This window comes from Lacerta agilis, chromosome 5, assembly GCF_009819535.1.
Source record: "Lacerta agilis isolate rLacAgi1 chromosome 5, rLacAgi1.pri, whole genome shotgun sequence".
Classification (NCBI taxonomy): Eukaryota; Metazoa; Chordata; class Lepidosauria; order Squamata; family Lacertidae; genus Lacerta; species Lacerta agilis.
This window is the reverse complement of record NC_046316.1, coordinates 3,004,700-3,030,660: the sequence shown is the minus strand read 5'-3', so window position 1 is coordinate 3,030,660 and position 25,961 is coordinate 3,004,700. Positions and strand designations below refer to the sequence as shown.

Sequence of the window (25,961 nt, the reverse complement as noted above, 5' to 3'; positions counted from 1 at the left end):
ATTAAAAAGCAGCAAAACCATAAAACATTAATGTCAAGGTAGTAGATTCTGCAGAACAGGAAGCCCTCCTGAGGTGAAGAGCAAATTATCTGTATTGTAAAACTGTTTGTATTAATAGTGTTAAATTGTTTAAGGCACTGCTTCAATGGGCCAGACAATCTGTTTTTGGTTGTGTGTGTGTGTTTTTCTTCTGGAATTCGCTAATAGGCTGGCATAAATGCTTCATTTTATCATAGAAGAGCATGCTGGAAGGCCTAACTAGGTTTGTGCACACTGAGGATCAAATGTGTTAATTCTGTAAAAGTGCTTCCTTGACAGCAGAAGCCAACTCTTTGAGTTAATTAATTCCTTCTAATTAAAATTTCTGCTGTCTTCCACTAGAGGGTGCTGGTGCATGCAGAGCTGGGCTTTCAATGTTATTTTGCAGAATAATTTACAGAAATGGGAATAATATTAACAGTATGTTAGCTCAATTGGTATCTTATTTTCAGGGTCCAAGAGATATATGAAAGGGTATTCTCTCTGGGGCCCAGAGATCTGAGACTTTACCCCCATTACCATTAAGTTCTAGATCATGCTTGATTATATTTATGGATATCCTATCCTATGTTCATAGTGTTTGGATCTTGTAAGGTGTGCTGGAGCCAATCAGAAGCAGAGTTAGAGCAGGATGATCAATATTTTGAACATTGAGTTTCTGGCCCAAACCCTCTACAAAAGGGGGAGTGTGCTGTCAATCTAGGACTTGTAGTTCAAGAGACAAAGAGATTTGTGTTTCCCTGTGTGAAATGCTCTTGCACAGACTACCAGCCACAGAGTCCCATGTGCATAGGGACAACTGTGGGAGGGACAAAGCATGATGATAATTTGGGATATTGATCCCAGAAGCAGTGGGAACCAATTCTGCTGATTTACAGACCCCAAATATCAGTGAGTAAATGTCTAGTTAGTGAGCACACACCATACAGGAGTGGAGTGCTGAGGCTATTATTATCCTGAGTGAATGTAATGGAAACAAGTAGGCAAACATTTTCTCAAATTTTGATGTGAATCATCCATGTATCATAGAATTGTAGAGTTGGAAGGCACCCTGAGAGTCATCTGGTCCAACCTCCTGCAATGCAGGAATCTGTGCTAAAGCATTCATGACAGATGACCATCCAGCCTCTGCTTAAAAACCTCCAAGGAAGGAAAGTCCACGGTTGAACAGCTCTTGCTGTCAGAAAGTTCTTCCTGATGTTTAGTCAGAATCTCATTTCTTGCAACTTGAAACCTTTGGTTCAGCTCCTACCCTCTACAGCAGGAGAAAAGAAGCTTATTCCATCTTCCATGTGACATTCCTTGAGATATTTGAAGATGGCTGTCATATCTCCTGTCAGTCTCCTGTTTCCCAAACTAAACACACCCAACTCTCTCAAGTGTTCCTCATAAGGCTTGGTTTCCAGACCCTTAATCATCTGTGACACTGCCAAAAATTGTTCTTGGAACAATTTCAGCTCAGTCCTGTTGAATATTGGATGAACTGCTTCTGACACTATCTTTAAAAAAGAGAGAAGACTTGTGTTGTGCTGCATCAAGTTTGTCTGTAGTGTGTGTTGTCACAGCAAGACGGGAAAAGCTTCCAAGCTTCTTTCCCATGCCCCTCGGACTGCAGGAACCATGTGGAAGGGGCAGCTAAGATCATTTCTGATTGGGAAGTGTAGCCCTTTGTAGGGATCAAAGTTCTCACCAGGAGAACAACAAAAACAAATCATTCCTGCAACACATGTGTTTGTCAGATAATTCCAATGGAAATGGGAGTGGAAATTCCCAGTGTTTACTTATTCATCATGCATCTGGAACAGAAATCAATCCAGTGAATACAGTTGGTATTCATTGCTGTTTTCATTCCTTGTGCTCTTCAGCTCTCTATATTGGACAAACAGGTCAAACCCTACGCCAAAGGATAAATGGACATAAATCTGACATCAGGAATCACAAGACAGAAAAGCCAGTAGGAGAACACTTCCATCTCCCAGGACATTCAGTACAGTGGTACCTTGGGTTACATACTTAATTGGTTCCGGTTCGCTGTACATAACCGGAAAAGTACATAACCCGAAAAATGCACAAACCGAAAAACCACTTCTGAGCATGCGCAGACCGCAAAAACACGTCTGTGCATGCGCAAATCGTGCGCGCTTCGGGTTGCGCTTCCGGGTTAGCGGAGTTCGTAACCCGAAAAGTACGCAACCCGAAGCGTACGTAACCCGAGTTACGACTGTACAGGATCTCAAAGCAGCTGTCTTACTACAAAAGAATTTCAGAAGCAGACTTGAAAGCGAAGTTGCTGAATTACAACTTATCACTAAACTGAAAACTATGGAGAGACCTGGTCTTAACAGAGATACTGGATTCCTGTCTCATTATATATGCTAATAATCTGCATACTATCCCTTGCTTTTTCCTGTAGGACTAATTGCAGTCATTAACAATCGTAAACAGGTTTACCGTACCCATTGAGTCAATCACCCAACTCCTACTACCCTCCTGAGAAAAACCCTACCCTCCCACTATATATAAGGGTCTGGTGACTTCTGTTTCAGTGTATCTGAAGAAGTGGGCATGCACACGAAAGCTTATACCAAGAACAAACTTAGTTGGTCTCCAAGGTGCTACTGGACATTTTATTATTATTTTATACATTAATTTCATTTTAATATTCCACCATAGCAGACAGCGAGATGAATAACTTGGTTTTCACTGGAATCCCAGCTGCAGCAGAATGGAAACTACACAACCAACACTGACACCTGCATCCAGATATTAGCAGGAGCGGGAAGGGACTAGGCAGCAGGAAGGCAGTTTCCATTCTGTCAAGGTAGTGAAGAATTGGACCTATGAAAACTGCTGCCATGCGATTTAATCTTTCCATATAAAGCAAGGCACAAATTGCTTTGCCAGCAATAAGGTCTATTCCCCCCCCCCCCCAACTTAACTATTGACACAGAAAGCTTAACAGAACACACTCTTTCCATGCATTTTTAATGCTGCATTAAAATAAAGGTTTTTGTTTCCCTCTCAAAACAATGGTTTCTATATCTATGCAAATAGCAGTTACATTAGGATGGAAGACAGTCATTTTTATTCAAATTGGACTCAAGCATGGTATGTTTATGTTTGATCAAATGAAAATGAATGCATCTTGTGCCACGGCTGCTTTAATCATAGTCCACTTTTGGCACGTTGACATTCAGGTTTCATAATATTAAAGTTAACACTTTCAGGAAATATTCCTAATTCCTGTGTTTGTATAAATTTTCTTATATTTTTAGTCACAAGTTTGGAAAAAAGGTAATCTATCTGAATTACCTGAGTGACCTGAGAGACCATCTTAAATACGACCAACTGAAGATCCCTCAAGAAGTTATTCGGTATGTAACACGTTCAAAACTGTCCTTAAGGTTCTTTAAAAAAAAAAAAAAAAGAGGTCTTATATTAAATTGTTTTCCTTTTTCAGACAACTTCACTAAATTTCTGTCTGATTAAATGTTTGATATACCTGATCTATTATTGGCTACATGTTATCGTACAAAGTGCATTGTCACCAGTAATAACATCTAAGAAATGTTGAATGATTCACCACAGAGAAAGTAAATAGGTGTCTGCAGGGGTTAGAATATCTGCTTAAGAAACGGTTACACGTGGACCAGCCTTGTACGTTATGCACCAGAATATCGTTTGAGCTGTATTTATTCTGTGTAGAAAAGGAAAAGGAAATTCTGCCTCCAGTAATCCAAACTGTGCATCGAGAAAAGCTGGTTTTTTGCAACTTGTTCAAATTATGCAAACTGAGGAAATGTGTTCCTGGTTTACTTACTTTACTTCATTATGATAACATATGAATGTAAGACGAGCCTGCTGGATCAGACCAATGGCCCATTTATTCCAGCATCCTGTTCTTGCAATGGCTGACCAGATGGGATGCCTGTGGGGTGCCCACAACCAGGGCATGAACATGACAGCACTCTGCACACCTGCAGTCGCTAGCAACTGGTACTCAGACATATAATGCTTCTGACTCTGGAGGCAGAACATACAGTAGCCATCGTGGCTAGTAGCTGTTGACAGCCTCATCTTCCATGAGTTCAACACCGCACTGTGTGAAGAAATGCTTTATTTTATCTGTCCTGAATCTTCCAGCCATCAGCTTCACATAGTTTTATAAACTTCTATCCTGTCACCTCTGACTTGTCTTCTCTCTAAACTATGCAGCAACTTTTCCTCGTAAGGGAGTTGCAGAGCACACTAAACCACTGGCAACCAGCTTCTTCTCTGACTTCTGGTTTTTCAGCAGGGATTACTCTTTCAAGCCTATCCAGCCATAAAGGCCAGAAGCCTCAATAGATTAGCAGTGGAGTGTTCCAGCAATTCTCATGTCACCAGAACTCCCAGTTGCAGCCATTGTTATTTTCCTTAAAGTACTTGGAATCTCCAGATGAGGGAAGTACCTACAAAATGCCCCATATTTTACATGCTTTGGTTGACTGACAGAAGCTGGAGTTGCAGATCAGATCAGAAGAATCTTTATATGCATCAGCCACTAGCCATAACAATAAAACAAAATGTACTGGTGCTGTGTCACTGTTATATAAATGGGTTTTTGTACACCAGTACGTAAATATATAATAATTAAACGTTCATACATGCCTCCCTGCTTAATAAATAACCATGCAGTTAATGTACAGGAGGAGTTATACTTCCATCTTGTAAAAGTGACAGAATTACGATTTTAACTCAGAGCTGTTTTGCAAACAGAGGCTGCCAATCTGATTCCCTACCAAGCATTGTGGTGTGAGAGCCAGTGTGGTGTAGTGGTTAAGAGCGGTAGACTTGTAATCTGGTGAACTGGGTTCGTGTCTCCGCTCCTCCACATGCAGTTGCTGGGTGACCTTGGACTAGTCACACTTTGAAATCTCTCTGCCCCACTCACCTCACAGAGTGTTTGTTGTGGGGGAGGAAGGGAAAGGAGAATGTTAGCCGCTTTCAGACTCCTTCGGGTAGTGATAAAGCGGGATATCAAATCCAAACTCCTCCTCCTCCTCTTCTTCTTCTTCTTCTATGTCTGCTAAGTGTATTTGTAAATACAAGTATGCCCATGCATGTTTGTTGTTAGGCCTTTAAATATTCAAATGTATGTGTACAGTATCTTAGCTGTCCACTTAAACAATGGCGGTGTGTGATATGGTCCATCCTTGCACAGTGGTCACCTTCCCGGGCTTTCTGCCCCGAAGCTGATCTCCCACAACTGAGGAAATGAGAGAGCTGTGTGCTGCAGTCTTGAGGTTCACTCTTCTTGGTGCTCAAAAGTGTGAGGTGTAGGAAGGGCATAAAGTCAGAGGAATAGAGTCAAAGAGTGCTAAGAATTGCAGTTGCAGCTGCCATGGTACTGCGTTTTCTTTTGCTGTTCCAGAAGCATTTGGAGGAGAGACAGGATTTACTGTTGTTGGAAGCCTCCGGTGCCAGGTTGCCAGAGTAGGCACCAGCGTTTTAGGGGCCTTGTAACAAAAGAGCTAAATAATATTGTTTTGCTCTTGACAGAAAATTACAGAAATATATCAGGAGATCATTTGGCAGCCCCCACCCCACCCCCCGAGATTTTGACTGCCTTGGGGCCTCCACAGGGTTTAATCCAGCACTGGAAGCCTCTGAACTAAGATGCACAAGCTGGATAGTTAAGAGTAGTTAAACAAAAGAATTTGCTCCTGCAAGATGTGGTTATGGTGGACAACCTGGGCGGCTTTTAAAGGATGGGGGCTATCAGTGGCTTCTAATCCTTACCTCCGGGATCAATGGCGATATGCTTCTGAATATCAGTTCCTGAAGAGCACCAGCGGGGAGAGGGCTGTTGTGCTCATATCCTGCTTGTGGGCAGCTGGTACAGGATGATGGAGGAGATGTGGCGTTGGTCTGATCTAGCAGGGCTCTTCTTAAATTCTTTCTCATCTTGCTCTTGTGTAGCTTTAATGACAGAAAAGAGGGAGGGCAGGACACACGCAGTTGCCATACAACCAGAGAAGCAGGACACTGTTGCACTGTTCCATTCCTGGTGCTCTCTTCCTCATGATCTTAAAGGGCTTTTATTTTATTTTATATTATATTTTGATTGATTGACTCAGAATATTTATGGATCACCCCCCCCCCTTTTAAAAGAGCTCACAGCAATGTATGTCAAAAACAGGCAAAATGCAACTCTCTCCCTCCTCAAGGTCATTGCGAGAACCAAGCATCCAGCATTAGTGCTGCAGCTTTCAAACTAAACATGAGAAAAGTGTTCTAGCAGAGTTCACCTAGGTCTTGAATCCGTATAGACCGAATATGGCTGCACTTTTGCATGCTTTAGGTGGTTAATCTCATCTAAGGTAGGGTTGCCATATGTATATGGAATTTCCCAGACATAACCAGGATTCGGCCATCAGAAACAGTGTCTGGGCAGGAATCACTTTCATGTCCAGGAAAATCCGGACGTATGGCAACCCATGTCAGAAATTTCTTCTTCTTTTTTGTTGAGATTAAAATAAAAAAAATCTCAACATCTATTGTGTCCAGATTTTCAAATTTGAAAAATGGCAGCCCTAATCTAAGGTGTGTCACATACATATTCCTTAAAATACGTTTTTTAAACAAAAACAAAAAAACCCTAGCCTGAAGATAAACAGTAATGTTAAGGTATTCCATATTGGTGCAATACAAAAGAATACCAAGTGATGTTAGCTATCGGATAAGACAAAGTGTATTCCAGCAAGCGGGGAATTGAGAATAGCAAGTAGTACATTTTGTTGATATTTTATGTTTTAATATTCTGTGAAGTGATTACAGTCTGAAATTAAGATTTCAATATGATTGAACTCCTAGAACTTGTTATACGTCTTTGTAAGTTTTTCTTGAGAAACATGGATGATCCAAACCTCATTCTTGAATATTAAGTGTACTTTTCTCCACTAGACATGATGAAAACCTTCGGACTAAACAAAAGAAAAAGCCACTTACTACAGTGAAGATCCCTCCACCAAGACCTCCTCTTCCAACCCAGCAGTTTGGTGTCAGCCTCCAATAGTAAGCTACACAATTTCTTTCATATGTTGTTGGAAAAAAGGACTCTTTCAACATCACTTTTCTTTTTACTCCATCTGGATGAATTGCCATGTGTTTCTTTGTTCTCTTTCTCAGTCTCTCTTCCTCACAATGCTTAAAACTCCTCCAGTTACGAGTGCCTACATTACAACAGAGAACTCAGAACATTCATGGTCTAAGGTTTCTCAGAAACACATTCATTTTTGAGACGTTAAAGAAAGGAAGGATAAGGAAGCCTGTTCTTCATTATTGTGAAATGACTACATACTGAATGAAATCATTCAGTAATCTGTACAATACAATCTATAAGGAATGAGAAATCCCATGCATTTGTATGTGAGGCAAAATCATTTTTACACTAGTATATTTTGTTAATTATGTGTGGACCAACCCCAGCTGTCTTTGGAACTGGTCTGGCCTAACTGGATTTCAGACTGTGTTTGGATTGGGTTCCTGGCTTTGATGCCATATTACCATATCCTGAAAGCATCCTTTCCACATGGACTTATCTGCTGAGGAACCTATCAGATTGAGTCTAACTGGGTCTACTAGACCCAAAATTTATAAGCAACGTGGAATAAAGTCACTTCTGGGGCCCATCCGGGATTAGGGGCTCTGAAGTTTAAGCTTCATTAGTTTCAAGGTAGATCTGCCTCTGCATTCCTTATACAGAACCAAATTTCTTTTTATTGTAACGAATCGGCAACAGATGCTGTCTTGCAGGTTTGGATCAGCCACAGAAATCCATCACTGATGAGAGGGCTTACTGGTACATCTGTCTTCATCTAGGACTGCCACAATTCATATGCCACACTGGATAAAACCCCTTTCCCTTCCTATTCATTCTTTTATATTGCAAGATGATAGTAAAGATTTGCTTTCTTTGAAAGACCATTATGGGCCCCTGTGGAATACAAGTTTAGTTAAATACAGAAATGTTCTGTATTTCTGGATACTACAGAATGGATCAGGAACATTTCAGTGATGAGCTGGGTTATAGTTTGATTACTCGTCGCTTGCTGAGTCACAGCTGAGCATGTGAACAGACTCCATTGAGCAGCATGGTGCTTGGAGATGCTCTGAGTTTTCATTCATTTGTAATTTATTTTTGATGGTTTATTCACACAGGACACAATGCTGCAGTAATCAGTTGATTCAAATATAAGCTGTCCCTGTAAGAAAACAGTATGGAAACCCTGTGAGAAAACTTGTTCAGATTTTTTTTTTCTTTCCTCCAACAGTCTCAAAGCTAAAAACAAAGGTGAATTAATCCCACCAGTGATGAAGCACACAGTGTCTTATCTAAAAAGGAAAGGTAAGGATTTACTTTGGTTTTAGACAAAAAAAGGTTTTGTGATAAATATCTGGGATGGGGAGGGAATCCCAGCAGTAAGTTTCCACGGTGAAAAGCAGCTGTGGGGATGGAGTGGATCAGACCACAGAGCCACATGGGTGAAATGAAAGAACCAAAAATGCATTCTCTTCTAAGCATCTAGCTTCACTGCTTCCTTGAATAAAGGCCCTACATATACAATGGTCTGAATATTTATACAACACAATTACCCACATACCATGCACTTGTGACTTTTTGCTTATAAGGTCAGGAAACGGCAAGTGAAGCTCTCTTCACATCCTGGGCTAAATTGTTCCATTGATTATTAAGTAGAACTTCCCGTAAGAATCAATGAGGAAACCTGCTTCCAAAATAGAAATGTCTGTAGCCAACTCTCCCTTCCCTTTTTCACATGCTTTTAAATAAAAGTGTTACATGCACATACCTGTCAGTTAGGTTTAGGACTGTAGTTCCTGGCTACTCTGTTAATGCAATGTTGTAAAATAGGTACATGTGTTTTTCATGTGCATATTGCTGATTAAACACAAGAGCCATTCCCTAGTCATTAGTTTCTGCTCATGTGCTGTTAAGTGGCACACCCTTGCTTTCATTCTTCTCTTGGCCCTTGCTTCCAAGCCACGAAATTTGTCTTAGAAAAGAGCAGGGACTACCACACCCGCTGACCACCGCTGGTTATTTAGAAAGGCCCTTCTATCCTCCTTGAGCCTTCCTTCTCAGAGCCACGACTGTCATTCTTTCTCTGCTACCCTTTTATACTTCTGAAAACCCTGCCTCCAGCGTATCAGCAGTTGCAGTCAACCTTCTGCCAATCTCGCGGAATCCTTCCATCCCTTTGCTATCAAGGTGAAATCCCGGGCTCAGCTCAGCAGTTGCCCTCCCTGGGAAGCTGCTTTACCACACTCAATGCTTTGAGTATCCAAAATGTGGCAGATCCCAACATTCATACCTGAAAATTGGCAATCTCAGGCAAATTTTGTGAACGTTAGCATTCCCTGGTGTTTGTCTTCATTTGTTGGGACAGACCTCAACCGCTTACCTGACTGTCAGTGTTCACTGGTGCATCGTTTAAGTATTTGGACCGTCACAAATTTCATCTGGGGTTGTCAACATGCAAATGTCACTTGCTTGTTTTCGGACATTCACAGTGGTGATTTATTTCTTTATTTGGTGCATTTGTTAGCTGCTCAGCCAGCAAAGTCCTGTTATAGATACAACTCAGAACCGCTGTGTATAAGCGGTGTACCTACTGTGTATTTGTATTTCATCTTTGAATGTGGGCTAAACTGACACACAGAAAAGCAGCAAATGTGAAGCAGGTATTAGATTGCTCCCATTATGTTTCAGATACTTAATCATAGTGATAAACATGGGCTTATTTTATTCTCACATCACTCCTTTTAAGTAGGCTAGGCAGAGAGAGAGAGAGAGAAAGAGAAGGAGAGAGAGAGAGAGAGAGGTCACCCAGTGAGCTTTTGGCCAGAGGGGAGATTCAAGCCTCATCCACTCTCCTCCAAGTCGAATCTTAGGGCAAGCTGGATTTGGATTGCATATACATAAATATATATTTTCCTTTCCTGTGTCAAGGATTGGGGAGGGGGGAGGTAAGCATTTGAAATTACTTTCTTAAATGTACATTTTAAAAATTCCTCATTATCTTTGAATGTGTGAAAATTTATGCCAGTATTCTGTCCATATCCAGAGTTGGAACTAGAACTGCTGTGCTGTGCACATGCAATTGAGAGTAAATCGCACTGAGCTCAACAGGATTTCAATGTTTGGGTGTGTTTGTAGGGTTTTTTGTTTTGTTTTCCCCCAGACTTCTTTATTGAAAGTTCAAAAAGTACATAATTATATGTGCACTAAACATGATGAGACAAAAAGAAAAAGAGAAATAGCACCTGTGTGGACAGTGTTCTCGAAGCTACTAACATGAGTTTGACCAAACTGCGGGAGGCAGTGGAAGACAGGAGTGCCTGGCGTGCTCTGGTCCATGGGGTCACGAAGAGTCGGACACAACTAAACAACAACAACCACAACAACGGAAAATAAAGGGGGAAGGGGGAACCCAAAACTGTATACTTTACAAAATAGAAAATTCTTTCCAGTAGCACCTTAGAGACCAACTGAGTTTGTTCTTGGTATGAGCTTTCGTGTGCATGCACACTTCTTCAGATGAGACGATCCTTCAGGTATACTACAAAGTTGTTATTGTGCCTCACCAGATCTTAAGTTATTACACTAATTGTAAGAACGGATTCAAAATATCATTGAATTTGTCCATGGCAAGTCTGCGTTTATATGCAAGTTGTTCAAATGTTGTGAGTTTATATAAGTCTTCAATCCAATCGTAGAAGGGGGCCGCATTTTTATTTTTCCAATTCATCAGTATCAGTCTTTTTGCTGTGGTAAGGACACGGAGAGTCCACTCGTATTGTCCTTTTGTAAGGTTCCATGTGCTGGGTATATAATTCAAGAGGGTATTTTGTTCTGTAAATGTAAGCTTGTTCCATACAGTTCTGTTGATAGTTTCAGCTACCTTGGGTTTGTTGGAATACTTATAATGCTAAGGCAGAAGGGTGAACTGCCCAAGGCTATTCTGTATGTCTAGCCAGGAATTTGAACACAGACCTGTAAAATCCACACCCAGAAAAGCTGGTGTTCAGATAACCAATGAACCATTTTGTATATTTATCTTCCAAAAAGACCAAGGGATACCCACTCACATCTCAGGCTGCCTGATTAATGCGATCTCTGATATGAATAATAGGTCAGACCATTATTTCATATGTCTATGTTGTAGTTAAATGTTGCTCTGTCCTCAAGACTGGCAGGAAGGCTACCCAGCAAAGGTTTGATGCTATGGCACTGCTAAAGTAAGAAAGATGTGAGTCTCAAACAACCGTTCCAGACAAGCACAGCTGCTGTCTGTAATTCAGATTAATGTCTTCAATTAAGGCTTGCTGCAAGTCACTTTAAACTAAAGCATACCAGGAAAAACAAAAACCCAGCCTGCTAAAAGGAAACATTTATTATGCAGCACTTTACACAAGGAGATCTTCAACAGACAAGAGCATTAACTGTTAAATAAACTCTCGTGAACTGAAGGACTCACTGCTCGAAAATCTATCCCAAGTGAAACTTGTCTAGGCTGTAGAGAATAAGGGCAAACAATTATGCCCACAACAAAATTGGGAGAATGAGAACGACAATGAAAGTTGTCATTCGGGACAGTAAAAAGGATAAGGCCACATTTCCCAGATAGTTGGGAAAGAAGAAAGGAAATCTGAAAGAGAACTCATTTGTATAACAGCAGCAGCAGCAGCAGAAACACAAGTTGTGTGTTGGTGACAAAGTCACTTCCCATTTCTACTTTTTAAAAGATGCATGATGGAGGAGCCACAATGTTGCTAAGCTCATGATTCCAGTTCTGCACTGCTCACATGAATAGATGGATTGTGTGAGTGGCTTCTTCATGCAACTGAACCTTCTTATGCTCATCAGAATCAGCTCACAATCTTTTAAGGACTGATGGAAACTCACTTGTATATATGGGTCAACTCAGATGCCCATTTAGAGCCAACTACGTGGAGATGCCTCCCAGTCAAGGCCGTCCCATCCATGAAGCAGACTGAGGCAGCTGCATCAGACTGCAACATTGAAGGGGTGCCTCCGCAGACATGCCCACTGATGCCACTACCAGAGAAGTGAGGAGAAACAGCTATGGCAGCTTCTGGGTTGCGGCGAGACTTCGGCCCCACACAATCAAACTGAAGCCTCCATGGGGTCTCATGGGGCTCTTGTGCGATCTTGCCAGGAGCGCCGGGTTCTACCCAATATTGTGGGTGCCCGGTGCGCACAAAGTCACGCACGCTGCACATGACGTCACACACTGGGAGGAGCCCTGGTGCGCCCTCCAAAAGGCCCAGAGGGGCCTGCTATGGTTGCGATGGGCTCCATAGGGCCCTCCCCCCAGTAGAGGGAGCCCGGTGCAGCCAGGGCAGGGCCCACTGGAGCCCACATAGCTGAGGAATATTGAGGAAGAAGAGTTTGGATTTGATATCCCGCTTTTATCACTGTCCTAAGGACAGCTAACATTCTCCTTTCCCTTCCTCCCCCACAACAAACACTCTGTGAGGTGAGTGGGGCTGAGAGACTTCAGAGAAGTGTGACTAGCCCAAGGTCACCCAGCAGCTGCATGTGGAGGAGCGGAGACGCGAACCCGGTTCACCAGATTACTAGTCTACCGCTCTTGACCACTACACCACACTGGCTCTCTCATTGAAAATTTTGTGGGTGCCTTGGCACCCAAGGCCCCGCAGAGATGGTGCCAGTGGATCTCACTGGAACCTGGAAGTTGCAGTTGCACAACCCCAGTAAGCAAGGCTTTGGTGGGCAGTGCATGGCATGTAGGCAACACCTTTCCACTTCGCCTCAGGGGGTAAAACAGGATGGGCTGCCCCTTCTCCCGATTCAGCAATTCCCCAGCTAAATCCGAACCACTTGCAGGTTCATTTTAAGGTACTGGCATTATCCTATGAATACCCTAAAGTTTGGGCCAGCCTCTGAAGGACCATCTTCACCCTTATGACCCCGCCTTAACATTAGCATCTGAGACGTTGCTTTGTAGATCACCATTGAGAGCTGTCATATTAGTGAGTACCAGGGACGGTGCCTTTTCTGTGACAACCCCTCATTTGCAGAACACAGCCACGACCACACCAGAAATAGGTTTGATCCTGTATTTTTGGCCTTTAGGGTTTTTTCATCCAGTTGAGTAATTTTATGATGCTGTGTTTTAACAAATGTTTTATCTCTTGCTGCCATCTTTTAACATCATTTTTACTCAAAACAAAATAAAATAAAAAATTCTTTCCAGTAGCACCCTAGAGACCAACGGAGTTTGTTCTTGGTATGAGCTTTCGTGTGCATGCACACTTCTTCAGATACACTGAAACGGAAGTCACCAGACCCTTAAATATAGTGAGGGAGTGGGGAGGGGTATTACTCAGAAGGGGGGTGGGAATGGGTGATCAGCTGATAGGTGTGGAAAACCTTTTGACTCTTAATGGCTGCAATTGGTCTTGCAGGGAAAGCCAAGGGGTGAGATGGCTAAAGATAGCTTTGTCATGTATAATGAGATAATAATGCAATGTCTTTGTTCAGACCAGGTTTCTCCATCATTTTTACTGTTAGAATTCAGAATTTTAGGGTATCATTGCTATGTGATTATGTTGCAAACTTTCTTGTGAGGGTACATATGCAAAAAATCATCTCATAATAACTAAATCTGACCCTTCCTGACAGCAGTGGGCTAGTTGAGATATTAAGAGTCTGCGAGAATAGATTTGTTAAGAAAGCCTACTGTCGGGAGGGAGGGAAGTCACAGCTCGGTGGAGCTAAGGGAAATAAGATTGTAAAAGGTTGATGAAACAAGAGAGTTATTGTTTGTTTGTGTTCATTCTTGTTTGTATGTTTTTAAAGGAAAATTTAATAAATGAATGAATATATATATATTAAAAATACACTCCTGTACTCACATGAACCACCACCAGGGTGCATCTCCTGTGTTTGTGAACATACTTAGTCAGACATCCCTTTCTCTTTGCACTGGAGACTTAGGGATCTGAACCAGCACAAAGATGTTTGTGAACCAGCAATTTTATGAGGACTCATATTCATACTTTCCCACCCCCCACCCCCACCTCCTTACAGGACTCAAAGCAGAAGGACTGTTTAGACGGTCAGCTAGCATACAAAGTATTAAGGAGATTCAGAAACTTTATAATCAGGGTAAGTTTTCATCTGCTATAAACAAAATATAATAATGATTTTTAAAATATTGTTTATGTTGGTGAGCATGGATTCCTTATTACTCTATTGGTTAATGATAAGCTGATTTGTAAGCTGAAATGTCATGTTGTGTAAGGCTGTCTTCAGTGAGTAGTTGATTAATTATCTGCCTTTTAATTGATGACATTTAAATAGATGTGCATACAGTGATAATTCGTTCTACGAGTGTGTTCATAGCGCGAATTTTTCGTCTAGCGAAGTGGCAATGCAGCACGGAGGTTTTCGCGCCGAAAAAAATAATATTTTTCCGTCTTGCGAGGCAGCCCCATTGACTTTTTCGTCTTGCGGGGCAGCCTTCCGCTAGCGAATGCTGTTCGTCTAGCGAGTTTTTCGTCTATTGAGGCATTCGTCTAGCGGGGCACCACTGTATTACCAGATATGGATTCCTTTGGGGAAATTGAAAGAAATTTGACGTTGTGTTTGTATAGTAAATGATAAATTAATGATAAATTATAGCTCATTGTTATGAGTAAAGGCCTCCCTTAATTTTTTCCCCATTCGCTACTATGCTAACGTACCAGAACCATAATAATAAACAATTAATAGACAAACTAGCAGGATCTTAATTTTTAGCCCTACCCATTGAAATTGGTCCATGCTAGTTAATCAACTGAAACTTTTAGCCAGGCTCAAAAGAACTACAATGGGTGTACTCAGTTGGATTTAGGCAGCCTCTTGCTGGGGCACAGGATTTGCATCCATGAAGTCCCAGGCTCGGTCCCTAGAATCGCCACTTAAGAGGAACCCTTACTCCACAGACTAGCTGATGCTGGCTAGCCCTGGAGTAGACAGTACTGTTCTGGATGAATCGGTTGTCTGACTATAAGGCAGTTTTATATGTTGACTCCCTCCGCCTTTGAATGGCAAAGTTACATTCCATATCACAAACCCACTTGAAGGTCCTCTATGTTTCTTATGCTTTTGCATAAACGCAAATGAAAATATTCTTTGGGCACTTGGGAAGAGCTGTTCTGTGGGTCCAGGCTATAGCTGACAAATCTACTGGTTGAAGTAAGGGCAAGATGTCATCCTAACATTAAGACAGGCAGCAACAACCTGTGAAATAACAGTAGACATTTGAAATGTTTTGAACACTGAATAAATCACCTGATGTCATGAAAGGGGTAAAATCAATTGGTTGGAGAGTTACAGCGCCTATTGTGGCCGTAGAGACCAATACAGGAGAGACATGTTTTATTGCAGCCGGTTTCTTCTCTCTGCATTCCTCCCAGCGATCATTCTTCCTCTGGTCACTGCTGTGGATATACGACCTGACTGTCTTCAGGTGCTGTGATCGTCTGCAAGAAATTCCCACACGGCAGCGTTAATGTTGCCAGCCTTCAGGTTATGTTTGCAGACATCTTCATAATGCAAGGATGGTCTGCCTACAGGCCGTAAATACCGTATTTTCCGGCCTATAAGACGACTGGGCGTATAAGACGACCCCCAACTTTTCCAGTTAAAATATAGAGTTAGAGATATACTCGACCGCAGATTCTCTACCTGGTGTATAAGACGACCCCCAACTTTTGAGAAGATTTTCCTGGATTAAAAAGTAGTCTTATACGCCAGAATATACAGTAGGTTGTAAAACTATATTGCTAATTTGGCTTTTTTTTTTAACGTAGGAAAATCTGTTAATTTTGATGATTATGGAGATATACATATTCCTGCTGTCATCCTTAAGACTTTACTCAGGGAACTCCCAGAGCCTTTACTGACCTTTGAACCCTATGATCAAATCATTGGAATTACCAGTGAGTAAATAATAATAATAATAATAATAATAATAATAATAATAATAATAATGTGGTTCTGATTTATCTGTGATTTCTGCCATCCAAAAAACACTGCCAGAACTGAGCACTTGCAAGTCCCATGGATTTCTGTGGAAGAGTTGACATGCGATGCAGTATTCAGATCTGTCTACGTGAACCATGAGAGACACATGCTTTTCTTTTAAAGACACCTACAATTTTCAGGACTTTGCAGGCCTACAAGTGAAATCTAAGTTTCCATTGCAGGGGTTCACATATTTTGGTTGGGCTTTATAGTCAGCCCTGATCCTCCCTCATGTGTTGTGGAACTTGATACAGACAATGAGTCAACCATTTCACACGGGACTGTGCAGACACTGAGAAGAAGCAAGAATATTTTGCTGTTTCCAGTGCTGGATTTGTTGTTGTTCAGTCGTTCAGTCATGTCCGACTCTTCGTGACCCCGTGGACCAGAGCACGCCAGATTTAGAGCAGTGCAAATGCTTCCCCTGCACAGGGATCCAAGCCAAGAGGGCACAAAATTGAGAAGAGACATTTGGGAACACCAAATTTTGGCCTCACAAAGGGCTCCATATTACAAAAGATTACCAAACATCACTGCTGTTTCCAAGTGTCTGCAAAGGGTGGTACAAAATTGGAAGCTGATCCCTCCTTGGTGCCATGTGCTCTGGGGAAAGAATGTCATTTGTCACTCTTGCTTGGCATGAAGTGAACCTGTGGCTCTTCTGCATTGTGTGGACAAGTAGGATGAGGGGTGTGTTGGGTTGCAGCTTGTGTTTGTGTGTGTTTTGGTAAGATCACATTAGAACTCGGGTTCCCACTAGCTAATGGATAAGTGGTGCAGTCTTGTTTTGATTGAATTTGGATAGGGAAGAGATCTGGGTTTGGACAAAGGGTTCCCAGGCAGTTTCATTAGAGGGTGTAAACTGCAAGTGCAAGTGCATTTTGTCCTCCTTTATTAGCCTGTACCAGACAAAAGCCTTGACAGAAAAGATCATTTGGGATCAAACGAAGACATACTGTTCCTCTCTGGCAATGCACCTCTTTGACTCTTTATCAACATTAGTTATAATAAATTCTGTGTTCTTGCAGGTGTAGAAAGTAGCTTACGGGTGATGAACTGCAGAGAAATTGTACATGGACTTCCTGAGCAAAATTATGCTGTTCTGAAGTTTCTGATATGCTTTCTCCATATGGTGAGTAGGAATTAAATCCTCATGATTGCTGCTCTTTAATTCTGAAGCTGTGGTGTAACAACTGGTTTTAATTCTAAAAATTGCAAGGAGGCTGTGAAACATTAATTGCCAAAACAGCAGTTACAAACTGCTGCTGTCTCCAGTAATAATAAAAGTCGGAGCATACTAATGACCCCAATGATAACTTTAGTATAAACCCCTTTCATAAATAACCCAAAGTGCCATGTAAATCCAAATAAAATCAAATAATCCACTGAACTACTTAAAAGAAGCATTTATAAGCCTCTCTTATTTACTTCTTAAAGCTTTCCCTTGATTTGTAGGCTAGATCCTTAAACATGTGAACATTACTTTTTTCCACTGTGAAAACAAAACTGTAGTGTGTCAAAGGATGCTGCAGCCTAAATTATACAATGCAAAGTATGGCCATGTGTACCTTAACTTACTCTCTACTGTTAAGTATGTTCAGAAGATCTGGACTGAGATCTGGAATGCATGTTAAAGTGGCTGCAAGGATGCCAGAAGGGAAAGTGTCTCTGTGGCAAGGTATTTCCTCCTATAACCTAAGCTTCAGGATGCAAAAGGGGTGTGCTGTCTTCCCATGGGATGGTGTCCAGCTGCACGGCAAGTCACTTGCTAGTGGTGGGTGGAGAACTAACTCACTGCGTGGATATCATTTTCAGCAACTTCCTTGTGACCACTATAACGTGTATTTAATCCAGCTTCAAAGCCATATCTAGCCAAATACCGGTAACAGCAGTCTGGAGACCTGCAACCATCCAATTTCCAGTGGCACCTATTGAAGTATGTGTGCTTATCTTTTAAATCTGCTGCACTCTGACCACTTTTTCCAGCGTGGGAAGTCTTTTCACATACAAAAAGGAATGACATCCACATGTCGATCATAGCAAAGGACATTTTTGCTGCAAATACACATGGCTGTGAAGCTCCAGTTCGTCACAGTTTCCCAGAGCGTGCACACCATTTCTATACACATTTATTCATCTGCGTGTGATATAACATTATCGGCATTTTGAGGGGTTTGTCTCTCTGTTGTTATTGAGGGGAGGCTAATAAGCTGGAGCACAGCCCATCTGGAATCTCTAATGCGATTGCGCAGGCCTCACTGAAAAGAGCCACCATTCATTTCAAGTGAGAGCTGCTCCGGAAAACATATTGGTGCCCCATAGATCAAAAATATCCACCACTCATTCTGTTGCCTGCAATGATCACTGAAACCTGCCTCCTAAGGCAGTTGTCTTGCGGCATTCACAGTTCCTTCATCATATTGAACGCCAGCCCAAATTCTGTAACGGCCTCTGCTTTTGTTGAGCCCAGAGAGGCCGAACCTTTTTAAAAAGCAAAAGTTCCTGGACCATGGTGCAGATGGGGTACTACTACTAATAATTTTATTACTTGTACCTTGCCCAGATAGATGTTTATTCGGCATTTGCGCCCATCATACAATACAATCATACAATACAAAACAAGCAGTCAATCAAAAATCAGATAAAATCAAATAAAACGACGACCCAATACAGGCCGCGGATATAATAACAAAACTCACAGGGACCAATATTATCACTTTGATAAAACATATCTAAAAAGAATTAAGGTTAAAATTTAGGCACCCAAAACTAAAACCAATGTCTAATTCTATTTTTGAAAAACATATCTAATTATCAGTAACCGGCTAACATCCCACTTTGTCTCTTGTGCGAGATGACGGCTGTTAGGAATCTAGCAACCTGTAGAGTTATATAAGGGTCCACATCTTGGAGAACCCAAGCAAGATGTAGGTCAACTGGCTTATCAGCAATGGACTGAATTATCGGATCTAATATACTGGCACGTATCGATCTGTACATAGGGCAATTGAACATTACATGCTGTAGAGATTCAGTTGATTTACCTTGCCCATCTGGCTGGGTTTCCCCAGCTACTCTGGGTGGCTCACAATATATATAAAACATATAAAACTAGACTAAGTGGCCCCTGTGACGCAGCAAGGTGATTCTTTCATTCTGCCTCAGTTTCCCTTATAACAGAGCCACTTCTGCTTACACGGTTACTACAGGATGCGTCAGATACCTTCATCTGTCATTGCTTAATATAATCTTCAGAAGCTATTATGAAAATCCTCACCTCATTTGCTATTATTTTAGCTACAAATATCTCTCCTCAGCATTATGGATCTAAGTGACTTTTTGTTCCAGTAATAGACATGCCGTTTCAACACACTTCTCAATGCTCAAGGTGTTAATGAGGTGTGCAAAAGTACTCTGTGAAGTCTCTGGTAATTGGATAACAGAACATAGAATTATTTTTGAGTGTCCCTTATTATGTAAAGTGCAGACTTGAGTTGATTTTGGTGCTCAAACCTGCAGTTTTTGCTGATCCTTGTTTTTTCATCTTCACTGTCTGAGGGAACACTTTGCATTTGGAAAGGTCAAGGTAGGGTGAACATCTTGGGAGGGCAGCTGAAGATTTTCAGTTGACATGAACAACAGGCAGCTTTGTGCAGTTCAGCTTGTGGCCAGCAACACTGGTGGTCAATGAAGTTAGACATTTCAAGACAAAGGATTGGTATGGACACCATCACGCCAGCACCGTGGGCATTATTGCTTTAAGCAGGGCTCTTGGGGAAGTCTGAGGCAGGCAAAGGGGACTCTGCGAAGGTGCTCATGTGGGAAGGCTTGCGAGAGAGGGAGCTGCTGACCTCTTTGAAATGAAAAACTGCAAGTCCCCTGCAGTGGACTCAGGTGGTGGTGGGTGGGGCGGAATGTTCCTGATATATATGATGGAAACATTGGACACTGTCTGTTCAGAAAAGGATTTTGCCTACTTAGGAGCGTCTCTTGCTCCAAAGACAACTCCCATCCCACAAATCCTAGAACCTACTAATAAATCTCATTCTTACCTGTGTGAGCATGGCTACAAATGAGATCGATACAAGCACTTCTGGCTTGTAATGAATATATTTTATTGGCAGGAACACTGAAAAGTAAATATCCACTACCACCACAATTTACTAAATTTTGAACAGACAGCATAAGCAGCATAGAATGGTAGAGTTGGAAGCTACCATGAGGGTCATCTAGTCCAGCCCTCTGCAATGCAGGAATCTTCTTGCTCAGCCCATGACCCTGAGATTAAGAATCTTAAATTCTACTGACTGAGTTATCCCAGGGACTCCCATCCCTGGGAATCGCCACTGCATACTACCTGAATGAAGCTAGTAGGCCACTCGTGGTCCATGGACCCCCACTTTGAGAACCCCTGGGATAGGAGAAAGCTGAGGGGGCCTGGCTCTGGCCTCCCACCACTGGGACCCAAGGAGGAGAAGGAATTAGGCAGCTTGATGCTTCTGAAGGAGCCGTCCCCTGGTGTCTTATATAACACCACATGTCTCTTCATCTCTTGAGAACCCAAAGAACTCTGGCATTTCAGTAACTTACACCCTTGTGAATATGGATTCTGCTTGCTGTACACATAGGCCGACCCTGCTCTCTATCCCCATAGTCTAGGGGTAAGGAACCTTTTGGGCTCCATGAGCCAACCTTCTCGGGACTGGCCTTGGGCAGGTGGGCAGGGCTGGAAATGGGTTTGGCTTAATCTGCGGAGTTCGTAGCCTGGTTGTGCTTTGGGTTTTCAAATTTCAGCAGCATCCCGTGCAACGCCTCCCATTGTTTGTCATTGTTGTGGTGCTCCCAGCAGTGCCCTCATGGGCGGGCAAACCAGTCAAACTGTTAGAGTTATGTATACCAATTCCACTATACCTGCTAGTAAACAAATGCTGCATCAATTGTTTATCTTATTTTATTGTAAGCCAGTTCAGAGGCTGGGCAGACTTCTTGGCAAGGAAGCAGAGTGTAGAATGAAATCACTAAACTGGAGGCAGCTGTGCCTCCAGTTTTGAATAGTTAGCAGTTTGCTCCTCTGTGTGTTTTGTGCTTAGTGATCTGCATGTGTTTCCTCTTTCCAGGTGTCACAGGAAAGCATTTTCAACAAAATGACTGGTTCCAACCTGGCTTGCGTCTTCGGCCTGAATTTAATCTGGTCACCCAAAGGCACTCCTTCTTTCAGTACTCTGGTACCGATAAATATTTTCATTGGGTTACTGATAGATTTCTACGCCACCATCTTCAGTTCTCGAAGTGTACCTGGTGAGCAGTTACCTTGAAAACGCATTCTGGGATGCGCCCCTAGGAAGGACACTCAGTATTTTGCGCAGGACTCAAATTAAATCTAATTTTCAGTGCATACAGAAATGAATTGCTTCACATGAAGAAGCCTTGTACAAAATAGTCTTATTCCTACTGGCAACTCCAGGTGCCAGGTGTGTGTGTCTTCCAAATCTGCTACCTCTGGTTCCTTGGTTGATGCCAGAGATTGGATCTGGGACCACTAGCATGCAAGGCAGGGCACTTTTCCACTGAGCTGTGCTCCCAATCAAATTTCTCTTAAATTTTTCAAAGCACACGACTGTGTAACATCTACAAAAGCTATCAATACAAAAAAAATCTTAGAAAGTAATTTTGAGGAAACAAGGTGTAACAGTTGATTTAGATTTCATTCCTTTTGTAATGTCTGCCTTTTAAAGCATTTAAGTTGCAAACAGTCTTAAATTACTTATACTGTAGCCCACCTGTGATCTTTGGATGAAGGACATTATATAAATTGAATAAGTAATATTTTTGCTATGTTTCCTCAGGAACACTTTTTACATATATGAATGCAATGCTGTATAAACTGTGTATATATGGATTTTTATATAGTAAGTATTTATTGTTTGTGAAATCCCTCCTCCGTGGGTTCATGGGCATGGGTTGATAGAGGGGAGTCGCATCCTCTAGAAAGATGGATTTGGTCTGAATCTAAATTCAGTTGATCTCTCATCACGTGGCTCAGAAACTGATGGCTGACAGCCTACTGACTGGTGCCTAGCAACAAGTACATACTGCTATTTTAGCTGCCACTAGATAACTATAAACGTATCCTGGCACCCTCATTGTTTAACATATTTATAAATGACCTAGAGGATGTCCTAGAGAAGCCACTTGGCCACCTGCCCAAACATGGGGCCAGGAGGACTCCATTATTATTGTATGCTGACGACGCAGCCATTCTCTCATGTTCCAGACCAGGTGTAAATTATCAACTAAAGAGGTTCATGTCTTATTGTGTACAGAATGACCTAAAAATTACCTTTGGGAAATCTAAAATTTTGGTTTTGGAGAAGAATCTTTCCCAATGCAAATGGTCACTAGATGAGCACGCCCTCAATCAGATGAGAAGCTTCCAATACCTGGGGCTGACATTCCATCACATAACGACATGGATCCCCCATAGATTTGCAGCCCTCCAGAAAGCGCAAGTGAGTCAATCGGCCACTTTACTAAAGGGTGCCGGTATATTCCACCTGCCATCAAAGTATTCAAGACAGCTGCTTCGATGCCTCTAATATCTGGAGTGGATGATCTCCAAGCTAAACTCTTGAGGGCTCTCCTACAGATCCCCAGATGTGCCTACCTCAGTTATTTTCTTGGAAACTTGGGAATGCCCTCAACAGACCTGGGCCTGGAGGGCAGCCTTCAGATACTGGCTTAAAGTCAGTGTTTTGAGGACAGGACTACTCCAACATATAGCTTAGAATGAGTATGTTGGTTTCTGGTCCAAGCGCAACGCCCAAAAAGCTCCCTCGATTGAACTGTCCCCATCTCTTCTTGAACACTTGGGCTTCCACATAGCCTTCAAATCACTAAAACAAAGACTGTGGGCCATTGCCTATGGTGATCTGCAGAGCTGTTCGTAGTCCTCCTGCTCACCAAGAACTGTGAGTTTACAGTATGTCAGGACAGTTCACATAGCTGAATATCGAAAGAACCTGACAGTGGTCAACTACCGCAGACTTTTTACCAAGGCCAGACTGAATGTATTTCCTTCTGAAATGCTCCAAGGCAGATTTGCGAGTATTCCTTACTCTGCTAGATTATGCCCCTGTACAAATCAGGAAGTAGAATCTATGCAGCATATTCTACTGTCCTGCAGACTATACAAGCAGGTCCAACAACAAAAGGTAAGTCCTTTAATTGCAAACCTTCCAGGAAGACCTGCACAATTTTATGTTAGGTACCTAAGAGGATAGGTTTCCCAGCGTATCTTTGGCAGTTGCCAAGTTTCATTCTAAGGCGGTCAGGATCAGAGAGCACTTTGTATTAGTTAAAGGTCTGAAAGAAGCTTAGTTTTATCCGATGTCCAAGTAGTAAGTATGTTTTATGTCTTTTTATGTACTGGAATCTATTGGTGAGTCTTTGGACTGCAATAAAGATTTGATTGATATACTTTGACCACACATTAATCTTTGTGAGGGTTTGTGTTTTGGGTTTGCAAAGTTACAGTGATGTATTGGATTTCCCTACCACTTCTAAATCTTTTACAAGACATCAGATTTGTTCTTTGAGAATTGCTTCAGTTTGATCCCACGTGGGAGGTGGGAGCAGGAATAAGTAGAACTTCTGATTAAGATGAACTTCATCCTTTTACTGCATCAGCTGTAAATACCGGACCACTTCACATGTTACATCTTTAGGGGTAATTTAGGGCCCATTGCTCATGTTTGTAAGGTGGAAAAAGCAATTTGCAATGTGATTCCTTCCCATGCTATTGGGTAATGTGAAAAGCCCATGCTATGGCTTGCACTTTTGAATTATGGTGCTGGAGGAGACTCTTGAGAGTCTCATGGACTGCAAGAAGATCAAACCTATCCATTCTTAAGGAAATCAGCCCTGAGTGCTCACTGGAAGGACAGATCCTGAAGCTGAGGCTCCAATCCTCTGGCCACCTCATGAGAAGAGAAGACTCCCTGGAAAAGATCCTGATGTTGGGAAAGATTGAGGGCACAAGGAGAAGGGGACGACAGAGGACAAGATGGTTGGATAGTGTTCTTGAAGCTACCAACAGGAGTCTGACCAAACTGCGGGAGGTAGTGGTGTACTCTGGTCCATGGGGTCACAAAGAGTCGGACACGACTAAACGACTAAATAACAACAAAACAACATGGCCTGCACTCATTGCTCAAGACCTGAGTAATGCTGGCATAGGAGACATCTGCTGCAGGGTCTTCTTCCATGTGGCCAAGAGCTTCTGATTTCAGTGAAGCAGTGCAGGAATCAGGTGCCTGTTTGCTATTAATTAAATTTGTGTCTTTATTTGCTGCTTTCCCATAAATATGCTCAAAGCGGCTCATGGAAAGAGTGAAACAAATCAACATGTACTGGTAGATGCAGCAAAACAACACATAAATATACTCAGCTGATTAGGTACATTCCATAAATGTATATCCACGTTAACTAGCTAGCAAACATTCCAGTTAAACTTCTTCTGAATAGATAAAAAAGCAATTCCTTTCATAAATTAAGAATGACTATAATGAAAAAATATTCATGTTTGCTTAACTAACAAAGCTTTCATGAATTAATACGTAGCAGACAGCTAAGGAATAGATCAGGATCAAAAAGTGAATAAATTAAATTCAACAATCAAAGCAGCAGCATTACTCTGGGGTAGCAGAAAGTCCCTTGTGCATTTAAGCTCCATGTGTGATATCCAACAACATCTGAGCCAATTTCTGCTCACGCGGTGGAATGTCTGCTTCCCCTTGCATTCCAACATGCCCCCCACATCTGCTCCAAAGGGCCCCCCAACCTGCAAACCAGAGCAGCGCACAGAAACACCGTTTACCTTCCCACCGGAGCGGTGCCTGTTTATCTACTTTCACTTTGATGTGCTTTCGAACTGCTAGGTTGGCAGGAGCTGGGACCAAGCAACGGGAGCTCACCCCGTCGCGGGGATTCGAACCGCCAAGCCCTAGGCTCTGTGGTTTAACCCACAGCACCACCTGGGTCCCTCAAAGTATCATTAGTCGCTCTTAAAAATATGTGAATGTGACCGATGTGCTTTTTATACACAGTCTCTAGTTAGGGAGACAGCAGAACCTTGTTGAGTTAGTACAGTCAGCGGCGAAGCCAGACTTGAACGGCCATTGCCCTTTTCTCCTGCCTCTGTTATGTGAGCAGCTGGTGATTGTGCTCCATTAAGGAAAGATCTTAACAACAAAAGCATCTTCCTATCAAGCTGCTTGGAATTCCGCCACAACTATCTTAACAGATTTTAGTTCTGCGCTTATCCCACCTCCTCTCCCCTGCCCCCAAACCAATGTACCCTAAGAGTACTATTTTCTGGCGGCAAATGCCAGGATTAACTGTGATGTTAAATCAAGTCTCATGCATTATTCAGAAGAGTTTACAGCAAAATTCCTGTGTGAGAAATATATGTTTCAAATTTCAACAACTCGCCCGAGAAGTCCTGGAGATGTCGCCCGCAGTTCCTTTGATAACGGTTTCTCTTTACAAATGATTATTGCACGATTCTTGCTTTTGTGCATCGTGGCCTCAATGAACCCATCCCTGGTTATCAAAGAGCAATTTTCAGATCATTTCCATTGCAGAAAAGAAAGTGATTACCAGAGATAATCTGCTGGAAACACACAGGCTGCAATCAGGCTTAAGACAATAACAAATGGAATCATAAAATGTGGAATCAAAGCTTTGCCTTTAATGTTGGTGATAGGCAGAGAATAAAATGGGTTAAATATTGCAGTTCCGTTGA

The 25,961-nt window shown here is 42.1% G+C and overlaps 1 protein-coding gene across 2 annotated transcripts in view; it reads left to right on the top strand.

The window, feature by feature from the left end:
- ARHGAP8 (Rho GTPase activating protein 8) overlaps nucleotides 1–23,641 on the top strand; it is a 41,466-nt gene extending 17,825 nt beyond the window's left edge. The window contains exons 7-13 of one of the 2 annotated variants that reach the window (XM_033148295.1): nucleotides 3,315–3,413; nucleotides 6,985–7,095; nucleotides 8,355–8,428; nucleotides 14,180–14,257; nucleotides 15,946–16,074; nucleotides 17,188–17,291; nucleotides 21,277–23,641. In XM_033148295.1, coding sequence (XP_033004186.1) covers nucleotides 3,315–3,413; nucleotides 6,985–7,095; nucleotides 8,355–8,428; nucleotides 14,180–14,257; nucleotides 15,946–16,074; nucleotides 17,188–17,291; nucleotides 21,277–21,474 — 793 coding nt within the window. In that variant the 3' untranslated portion in view covers nucleotides 21,475–23,641. The remainder of the gene's footprint in view (nucleotides 1–3,314; nucleotides 3,414–6,984; nucleotides 7,096–8,354; nucleotides 8,429–14,179; nucleotides 14,258–15,945; nucleotides 16,075–17,187; nucleotides 17,292–21,276) is intronic. The other variant, XM_033148296.1, reaches the window with a different exon arrangement.
- The last annotated feature ends 2,320 nt before the right edge of the window (nucleotides 23,642–25,961 follow it).